Here is a 10,806-nt window from a genome sequence, read left to right as displayed (position 1 = left end):
TATACCAGCAACACAGACTCCAAACACTTCTCTCTTTCCACAAGAATTTCCTAAGAGGATCCTACTATTCCAAAAATATAGTCACTAATACTTGCATTGGCTTGGGGAAACCCCTTTTGTTATCCCAGGTGCAAACTGAAGGAAAGTATGGCAGAAATGCTACCAGAAGCATGAAGACAATTTCAGGCAGAAGCAGTATATAACATTTCATAATCCTAAAAGCTGTCTGTACCTCCCAAGACAAAGATCTCCAGGTGACCTCTGACAGAAAACCCTGGTATCCATTAAGAAAAGGATATGTATAGGCCTCATTACTGAAAACTTAGGAATATGAAATGGTTATATCTAGCAAAGTGGAAAATAAGGCAAAGAAATCAAGCACATATTACTGTTCAAAACAAAACATTTCCTGAATACACGTGGATACACAACTTTTGGATGACCTGGAACCGTGTATAACATTCATGCCTTAACAGCATGAGCACCCTGCATATTTCCTTGATACGGAGAGGAGCATCCAGTTTGAGGGAATCAAAAGGGTGAATACCAGGCATCAGTACAAGTCTTTTGTGCTTTAAACTTTCTTCATGCCTTTTCCCATAAGGCAAGCAAACACTGTCATGACCATTTTGGGTTTTACTTCAACCAGGTCTTCTGGAAGGGCATAGACTCTTGCTCCAATTTTTCTTGCCATAGAGATGGCATATCTGCATTGCAGGGGTGGAAAAAAAAACAAAACAAAGAAATAAATTAGTGCAGTAGCATTAATTTTCCCTCTGTTAAGATGTTTTTTACATGATCAGTACCAGAGTGGGTTGGGAACTTTCTTACTGATTTGTCAAAATTAAACTTTTCTATAGGAATGTATGAGACAGGTTCATAAAGAACTGATTTCTAGTAAAAGGTAAAGTGTATTCCCTGATGGTTATAGCACTGATTACCTGCAGCATGGGAGACTGCAGGTCAAAGTCCGGTATGAAACATTTAGACTCACATGCCCTGAAAGATTATCCTAACAAGCAGCCATTCTGGTCTTGCTCCCTCTCAATCCCTGCTGCTCAGTCTTCGCACATAAACGAATTCATGAGGACGGAAAGCAGAAGGCTGATGTTGGTGGAGATCAGTGTTGTTGGAAAATCAACATTCAGGGACTTCTCTTCTGCTTGAGTCGTACCCAGAATCTGCAAGCTAACCTTCCCATCTCTCTCCTCAGAATGCACTGTTGCACGGCTACTGGCTGTTCTCCAGTGGGTATGTCTCTTCTCTCTATTTTTTCATGAAAAAAGCTAGAAAATCCCAGGTTCTTCCCACTGCAGAGCACATACATTTGTGAAATTCTCCCCAAAATGCAGAGAAACATGTTGGTGGGGGCAAGAAAGAGAGGGGAAAAGAGAAGAACATCAGCAGAGGGATGAAGAAATAAAGTATGGAGAGAAGCACACGTAGGATTGCAAGGAAAGAAAGAGGTAGGAAATGGAAGGGAAAAAGAACAGTGGAAAAAGTCTTTATAAAAATGATGGCAGCTCTGATTGCCTTACAGTCATCCTTTTCTCTTTTGTAGCTGCCACATAGCACAGGAGAAGCTAAACTGATGATCAGACCGGGAGGTGATCTGTATGACTCTGAAAGGAAAGGGAGATGCCCCCAGGATTGGCTCTCTGCTAGGGAATGGTTTGCACTCAGGGAAAAAAAAAAATCAATATCCACATCCATAAAACCAGTTTTTCAGGCATAAATCCTGTCCTCCCCCTTCTCTCTTAAATATGCCCTTGTTCCACCTGCATGTGGCTAAAGAAGTATCATGACCTCTAATCGCTGGTTTCCATGGCTCACTATTGTTGGCGTTGTTCCCTGATCTCTGATAGAATTTTAAATTTGGTAAGAGAAAATAGGAGCTTGTGAAACCAAGTGATTTTGATCCCTTCAAGGGAATTATAAAGCAGGAATTATAACATTACATGCTTCATTTCCATTGATAGTCTTTTTTACTGCCTAATTTCTAGCCTTCGTGCTTCTAACTCTGGAGGTATTTCTCAGTTGAGGTTGTGCCAGATGAGAATGATAGCAGAGCAGTTTCCAAAGACAGAGTCAGGCAAGCCTGAGCAAGTAACTCGTGTTAAGTGTCACTTGGCACGAACGTACTTAGCATTATTTAGTTTCTCCTCATCATTCAGGTCCTCTGTTTTCAAGAGGTCATATTTGATTGATCCTGGTTGAATGGCATCAATGAGATCCAGGACTGGCATGCTGGTGCTGATTTTGCTATCCTGCATAGATGAAAAATACAATTAGATGCAAGAACAGGATGACAGATCTCCCACAAAGCCAGAGTTTAGGCTCAAGAGCAATGGACAGCTCAGTCAAATACCGTTTAGATCTTCACAAAGGGCTGCTTAGCATCATTTTTCATCTAAGGCAGACTAAGAACCCTTTCAAGGATTTTTTTTTTCCCCAAAGGATGAGACATCATTAAATCAAAAGATGGGGTGCTGGGCCAGTGAATTTGCTTCCTGTGGGGAGATGACACGGATACACATCTACTGATGGGAGGTGTGAGGGGGACCAGTTGTGTGACTTCTGAGCTCATTACGTGAAGTCTGATGGATCTGTCCTCGCCTGGTGCAAACTGCTGATTTACATCCACTGAATGTTCCCCAGCTTGGGAAGTGTCTCAGACGTGTTAGCAAAATTGGAAGCTCTCTGGAACTGGACCATCTCTGTGTTTATAAGGTGCCTTGCAAAATAGGGCACCACCCCTGAATGGTACTACCATATTATAAAAGTATTGCTATTGTTCTTTTTAATACTGTCATTTGTAATTGCTGTCATTTAATAATCAATAGCATAGCAGTTCTTGCTTAATTCCAGTCATCATTCCTGGCTCCATACTTTGATTTCCTGTGTCAAACTGGCATTCAAGGTGTTTCCAGTTACGTTCATATCATGTTTCTGTTACCTTTTCATAATAAAGCCCCTTGAATAGAATCTCTATATCTGAACATGCCTTTAAAAGGGAATGAAAAATAATTGAACTATGTATTCAATTATATCATAATATATTGTGTGCCTGTATATGAGTATATGTATCTATATACAGGCAACGTATATAACATACACACAAACACATTGAATAGGAGATTCCTAAGCAGAGACTTCCAACAAAAAACTGTACCTTGAAGCTGGAGATGGTTGAATCCTTCCCGGCTGCAGTCAGTGTTTCATTGACCCAGCTGACAATGATTTCATCATTGACCTTCTCTCCACCACCAATGTCTTCAAGGATATTCAGGGTGTACCTGAAGAGGGAAGCCAGGATACTTGCATTTGCTCAAAGTCTACCGTAACCTCAGAACCAACCTGTACGTGTGCAGCTTGACAGGAATCACCCCAAAAGTCCTCTTAGACCTGATATTCCCCTGCCTCCCACACACTCACAGTATATATGAATTATATTATAACATGCTAATTCATCTGTTGGGTCTAATTCACCTCCAGTTCCCTAATCGCTGTTTTGGAGTGTCAAAAGGTTTTGATACTCAAAATTCCTACAAGGTCCCTCTTAGTGGATCTCAGTGTAAATGACTCATTCTCAGAGTGCTTAAAAAATTATCACTGACTTTAAGGCCAGAACGGAATTGTTATGCTCGTCTAAGACTGACCTTCTGCGTAAACACAAGCCTGGAATATTTTGCTTATATGTCAGCATACACCTTGGAAAGACATCCCAAATTGATGGCAAGTAATCACCACATCCCTAGATTAATTACCTGCCCAATAAACCTATACCTTGCTTTATAGACTGAATTTAGTCTGTGTTCAGTTCCTAACCACTGGGTCTCTTTACACCCCATTATGGAGCTCTTAAACACACACACAAACACACACACACACACAGAGTTACATTAAAGTGGGGAGAGCTACTGAGCTGCATCCACTTCAGGTAGCAGATTACAAAACTTCTGCATCAATTCCTTGTTTCCAGTACATTCTCCCCATTCCCTGATACACAGACCTTTCACCTTCTTTTTCCCTCTTCCATGTGATGAACATTTATTCATGCTATACAGATAGTGACAATAATAATCTTCTGCATGCGCTGACTGTAATGGCCTTGCCCACAAGATAACGTGCTTCCTGATCACATCCCTAACTAGGAGTGAGCAAAAGGCTACTCTGTCTTTGCACGTAAGTGCGGAGGAGTGAGAAAGCTGTAGCCTGGAGAGCCTTCTCAGTGATAGCATCAGGAAACTATTACAATGCAAACTGAGTATACCAAACACTCTGAAGTTTGTATCTGACTGCCATACCTTCTCATCAACTGCCAGATTAAGGCCAGTGTGAGCGTACGGTTTCCTTCATTCAGATCTTGCCCAGCGATGCCAACGAGGGAAAATTTGGCTTGATTCTTTCCCAGTTCCACTGCATAGTTGCAGTTTTCAAGCTGTTAATGACAGGGTCAATTAGTGTGGTTCAAAAATATAGAAAAAAAGAATACAAGACACTGTTACTTTAAATTCTTTGGATCGCTTAGCCCGCATCCTCCTGGGCAAACAGCAGCTTTGGGGCTCTGTGACAATACAGCTGTTTGACTACCAGCAGCCAGTTCTATCCCAAAAATACCATGGCAAACAGTTAACATGGAAGGAAATGTTATACTTCATCATCAGGGCCTGAAAAACAGATTACCCTGGAAAATAGGAATCTATGGCTCATGGGTACCTCCAGTATCACGGCATTGCACTGAGACGAAGGATTAGTGTCCCAGTCAATATTTTAGGTCAGTTAATCACTCTGGCCTAACTGGATGGAATTGCTCATCCAGATAGCTGGGAGAAAGCTTTGTATTTAGCAGCACCTCTGTGATCGGTTCTTGAGGTATCTGGTCAAGAATGCTTATCATCACTGTCTTCATTTGATGTGGAGGGCAGTGATCCAGACAGCTGCAATTAAGCTGGTGCCATATGACTCACGGTGAAGATGCATTATAACTGGTGACTAAGACAGTAACAAAAGTGGTCTGCAAATACAGTTTTTAAATATTGACACAAAAGGTGACAAGTCTTTTACTTTACAAATATTGTTCACCTGCCAACAGAGCCAGTGAGTCAAATGCATGTTTCTTTTTTCAGGATGAAAAATTATTCACTGACTAGATAAAAAAATCATTTAACGTGCTGTACTTGGGACTTGAGAGCAACACGCGTGCCCACGTTGCTGTTTGAAATGATATAGACATCCTTTGAGGATAAGGCACCACTGCTGGATCTATTCCAGTTTTTTGTACCTTCTTCATGTTGCCACCCAGTTTAGGATATGGCGGTTTGTTCACTCTGTTCCAGTCTACTGGCACTTTGATCTTTTCATAGAGCTGGAAGATAACCAAGGCATCTGACAGGTCACTGAAAACAATAAAAAAGATATATCATTGTCCAAAGAGCAGAGGAAAGGAACCCAATTAAACTATTAGTAGAGGTAAACTTAGTTTTCTGAAAAAAAAAAAAAAGAAAAAAAAGCGCAGCATATATTCTTATAGGGTCCAAAAGTTTTTATGTTTTTGTAAACAATTTGCTGGCTGTATTTATCATCTGAAGGAAGTGTAATACCTCCTCTTACCTATATAAGTGATTTACACGTGGATTAACACCTAGGGAGTTCATCCAGTTCCTGAACGTCCTCTCTTCCCTTGTCTCACCTAAAATAACAGATACATCAATCAACAGGCCTGCAAAACACAACACTCCAGTAAAATAAGTGTCTCGTGATGAAACCATAACTCAGAATTTACAGCGCACTGAACCATAAACAGAAGGAGACACCGGTTGACATGTAAAATAAAAGAGCACGGTGCAGCATGTAATATTTCTTCATGCCCTATATATTATAGTATTTAGGCAGATAGGCCTTGAAATGCCTTCAAGAATTCAAGAACAGCCTGTGCCCTAGCATGAACGGTTTCACTATGAGGCTGAGAAAGAAGGACCTGAAGCTCAGCAAATGATCCATACAGCGGTGGACCTGACTCCAGCCCAGAGCAAGCAGGCAGCAGGTTTATGCAAGATCTGATTTTTAAATTATATTCTCAATTAAGGGAATGCCAGATCAACTCTAATTTCAACTAATAGTCCGTACTGGTTCAGACATCCCACAAACACTTTTGTCTTTTAACATGTGCTAGCCACAGAACAGACCCCCAAAATACCAGAATCTACATGCAGGTAAAGAGCAGCCTCCCTTTCTCGAGGCTGCCTGTGCTAACAGTGCAGTGAATATATGTCTGAAGGACATAGGGTTAGGTTAATGTAACATCAACTCAGAGCTGGGAATACTGGGGCACGGGTGGCCAGAAACACCCTTTATTTGCATTTTCCTTACCTTCAATAGAGCTCCAGTCGATGTCCTGGTTCTCTGGCTTATGCAGGGCAGGGTATTTGTTGAACAAGTTGGCGATGAAGGCCAAGTTTAGCTTTGGGTTCCCGCGGACGACGTCGGTGGCCGTGACGAACTGCCGGCAGCCCAGCCGCTCCGCCCGCTGCAGCATGCACTCCGCTCGCTGGACGTCGTCCTTCTCCTGCGCCGGCAGAAAACGGGGCCATCAGCCTCACCCCACCGCCTGGCACTGCACGCAAGACCCACTGGGGGTCTCCGCATGTGGAGCTCAGTGTGGGGCTGTTAAAGCAGCCATAAAGTCGGATTTATATTTGTTTCCTTTTCCACTTTTACTAACAGCAGGTCTGTGTTTTAAAACGGGCTTTACCTACAATCCAGCCATCTCACTATATTGCTTTTTCCATATAAAAGGGGGTGGATTGATGGAATTCCCAAATAAATGTATTTAAATATACTTGCTACATGTTAGTCATTTATCAGTTTGGTTCAATGGTTGTTAAAGTTTCAGCGATAATATCTAACGAAAGGCAAAACACATCATTTAATTCTTTGAAAGCTTTGATTTCTGAAATACAAGATCATGTTGTAACGCTAAAAAGAGTTTGCTTGTTCTGGCATCCCGGTGCAACTCTGTGCTGGCCAGAAATGCAAGTAACAGACAGAAAATATCGGCATTTACTCTAAACTTATCTCATCTTACCCTTAATCCTGACATGTCAATAGTAATAGCCGGAATGCCTTCTTCATCTCCCTTGGGGGCAACTTGGTTCAGCAAATGGTAATAAGCTTTTGAGTCCTGTGACAGACAGAGAAATTAAAGGGAGGAAAAATTACATCTAAAGCTCAGGTTTTGCATGCCAGTGCTCCCCTGAACAATGTGCCTGCATGCTTCGTTTTTATTACATCAATCATTGGGCTACATAATTAAATTAACTAAGCTGGAAGCACTTAGCAATTCCTACTTTATGCTGTATTTGCCAGATCTATTTCTTACCTAAGCCAATATATATATGCTGCAGAACGCTCAACGCACGAGACAAAATGCTGTGTGTTGCACTTACAAAAAGGACAGCAACAACAAAGAGATACTAGAATTGACTTAATCTGAACATTAAATTAGAGATAAGAAAATGCATACCTTTATAATGCTGTAGAAGTCAGGCTGCTGAGCATTTAATAAAAGAAAATGCAGAAGGAGAAAGCAGATGTTTAAAGCGGATTTCAAAGCAACGCTGGAACAGTTATGGAAGAGAAAGCATAGTTTTCAAGGACAAAAGTTAAAACCGACAACAGTATCAGCATTTTTCAGGCAAAAGGGCAGGAACAAGACCAGGATTTAACATCTTGTGTCTTTAATCTTTTGTGAAATGTAATGTTGCTTCCATGTGTGGAAAATGTTAATCTCACTTCAGAAATAACTCAAAGGACTGAAAATGAAGCTACATGTTAGCATCTAGGGACTTGACTAACTAACCCAACTAACCCCCTTCAAAATATAAAGCAGATTACCTGAATTATTTTAAATCTTATACATCTGCATTACTACCATATCTAGAAAGCAGTTATTTATAACGGAAGTGAGGTGGGGAGACACACTTATTTAGAGAATGGCTGTAAAGGCTGAAGTCTTGGCCTCTGAGAGGTAAATGTGCACCTTATTTTCCAACTGTAAATATGGTGTGATTTATCTTTCAGTTGCAGATAGGATTTAATCAGTTGCATTATAGTCCTCTCAGCCAGCCTACAGAAGGATGGGAAAGACTCCTTCCCTTTCCATGGATATTCTCCAGTCACCTCCACCCAGTGAACCAAAAACCTGTTACAATAAAAATTGTATTGTTGAATGTGACTCTCAGACTCTCCTGTGGCCTTCCCTGGTGTTTTTTTCTGTATGTCAAGTAAGTCATGGTAAATGACTTTTCATGCCTCAGTTCCTGGTGAAGCCTACAGCCAGACATCTCTGGAGTGGGGCTTTTCCCATGCTATGCTGGGAGCGGGCAGGTCAGATCGCGGCTGGTGAGGTCGGTGTGCTGGCTAGCCCCTGGCTTGCCTGGAAGCCAGCTCAGACACCCTCCCTGATATACCCCTGACAGCCCTGGGATGCTGGCTGGGCCACACACTGTAGCTTTAGTGGCTGACACTCATCAGTGTGCACCACTGAGGTTCAAATACATCTGTCTAGGAAGAATGAAGGTCCTACAGAGAAAGCTCTGCTGAAATCTGCATCCACAAGCCCATGAAGTCCCAAGTACGTGAAATATGCCACACGGACTAGAGACCAATCCTCGCAAGTGCCTCCCCATCTAGCTATATTATTTTGAATAGTCCCACTGCATTAAAACTTGCAGGTAAGTGCATGCAGGGTTATAGCAAAGGTTGGGACAGAGGAGCACATAACCCAGGTCCTGTACTGAAGGAAAGATCAGGTGGGGGAATTGGAAGAGCCCCATCCTCTTCCCCTACACCTAGTTACATGTCTGGGTAAGGTCCAGCCTTTTCCAAACCAAAGCTAGGTCAACAGGCATTTAAGGACATTTAGGAAGGAGGAGAGCAATAGAGGCAGGGAACTGAAAATACAGCGGTAGAGTCCATATGCCTTGTCCAGAGCCAGCAGCCATTCCTTTCCCAAGCATTTGGTGTGCTGGAGCTGGCAGTGATGACTGGGAGGTCAGGAGGAGGACTACTACTGAGCAGAAAGGTAAACCCCACTAAAATGTTTTTATGTACCCAGCTCCCTGTGTTCGGCAGAGCAGTCTCAGCTGCTTGGATTGTTTCAGTGCACAATCCCTGTTTGGAGGACAGGGATTTGGGTGTGGAGCTGCTGTTGGTCAGCGTTTCTCATACCTTGATGTCTGAGCTGAAGTTGTTGACTTTGTTGCATCCTGCATTCTCCAGGTGATAGTTTGCCCACCTCAGCAGCAGTTCCTCTGGAGACAACTTCATCAGATCCTCCAGGCTCTCTCCTTCTCTCAGAAGAGCGATCAAGGCTAAGCAGGGAAAAAAGGAAAACATAATGACGTTGTGAATACTTGTAGAGGAGAACGCATAACTATTTTCTCTCTTACACATTTTGCTACCCTAGTTTCTAAAAGTGAGCAACCAAAGTGTTGCCAAAATTCAAGCTGGGTTAGCATGACAGAGGACACAAACAGAAAAAGGGTCTCATCTATAAAATGAGGACAAAGCTATTAGGTGTGGATCTAGTAGTGGATCATATAGAAATGCAAGACAATTTCAGTGTTGTCTAAGAACTAACCAATTTCCTTGTCTCAGATCTTAACGCAAAGATGATGATATTGAGCACAGGAGCAAGATGGGAATGAAAAAATGAACATAGACTTTCTGCAGCTTAGATTAAAGAAATCTCAGTGACCTTCACACTGAAACTGGAGCCACACAGGTATTCTGAAGAATTTGCATATGACTTCATGGGCTCATGGGCCAGTAGGGTTAACTCATCTGCCAACTGGAGAAGATACCCTATTTACACAGAAAAATTAACATAGTAGTTATGTTCATAAAAGGAGGAAGAGGCAGGAGGGAAGGATCGACCCTTGCAACTGTAGGATGTTTAGCTGATCTCTGGAGCATGAAAGGCTTTAGAACAAGTTTTGAAAAGAAAAACTAATAACACGGAAACTAATTGTTAATGTGATAAAAAGGGAGAGTGTGTCACACTACTCTGATCTCCTTCCAATATCTTTTGTCATTCCTTGAAAGAAATATGGGTTTGCTACATAAAGGAAACAGTGGAGACCTACTATACCTGGAGTTCCATAGATAATTTGATATAGAGTGCTATGGGGTTAAACTGAACCAGAAGGAGATAATAGAAGCATTTGAAAGTACACAGTGGATTTTATGAAGAGAACAATGTCAACAGTGAGAGAAGTAGGCTGGAAGAAGGATTCTTGTGGAATTGATCATGGATTGATTTTTGGATTAAAGTTTTCATTTTTTTTGCATCAATTATCTTGGCACAAGTACCAGCAATGTGCTAAAAATTTGATGATGATATTCACTAGGTGGCATAGTCAATACAGAGGATGATCAGGAAATCAGACAGAAAGAACTAGATGACAGTAATAAAAATGGAATGTAATTTAATAGTGCCATGTTCAAAGACATTCACTAGGGAATTAATATAAATAACTGCTATCAGCTAAAAGCTTGTACGAACAGAGGATGAGAACAACTTGAGTGTATTAGATGTCTTCTGAGCTACTCTGAGCCACCATGTGATATAACCAGGGGAAAATCAAACATTATATTAGTGCATCCCATGTATTTCCCATAGAGGTTGGGATGTATTACTGCCTTAATACCATGTGCTCATGAGAGCTCATTGGAAATACAGTGTCCCATATTCAAGAACGGGGAATTTCACCAGGAACAGATGCAGAGAAGGGCAATCAGGGA

The 10,806-nt window shown here is 41.7% G+C and overlaps 1 protein-coding gene across 1 annotated transcript in view; it reads right to left on the bottom strand.

Moving 5' to 3' along the window:
* Nucleotides 1-27: 27 nt before the first annotated feature.
* LCP1 (lymphocyte cytosolic protein 1 (L-plastin)) overlaps nt 28-10,806 on the bottom strand; it is a 33,072-nt gene continuing 22,293 nt past the window's right edge. Inside the window, exons 9-17 of the mRNA XM_009322823.1 lie at nt 9,232-9,374; nt 7,088-7,183; nt 6,373-6,568; nt 5,614-5,692; nt 5,285-5,399; nt 4,308-4,441; nt 3,173-3,296; nt 2,143-2,267; nt 28-707 (exon numbers count right to left, since the gene is read on the bottom strand). Coding sequence (XP_009321098.1) covers nt 575-707; nt 2,143-2,267; nt 3,173-3,296; nt 4,308-4,441; nt 5,285-5,399; nt 5,614-5,692; nt 6,373-6,568; nt 7,088-7,183; nt 9,232-9,374 — 1,145 coding nt within the window. The 3' untranslated portion in view covers nt 28-574. The remainder of the gene's footprint in view (nt 708-2,142; nt 2,268-3,172; nt 3,297-4,307; nt 4,442-5,284; nt 5,400-5,613; nt 5,693-6,372; nt 6,569-7,087; nt 7,184-9,231; nt 9,375-10,806) is intronic.

This window comes from Pygoscelis adeliae, unplaced genomic scaffold (genome assembly GCF_000699105.1).
Source record: "Pygoscelis adeliae isolate BGI_AS28 unplaced genomic scaffold, ASM69910v1 Scaffold74, whole genome shotgun sequence".
Lineage (NCBI taxonomy): Eukaryota > Metazoa > Chordata > Aves > Sphenisciformes > Spheniscidae > Pygoscelis > Pygoscelis adeliae.
Note: the sequence above shows the minus strand (reverse complement) of the source record. Positions and strands in the feature narration are given on the sequence as shown.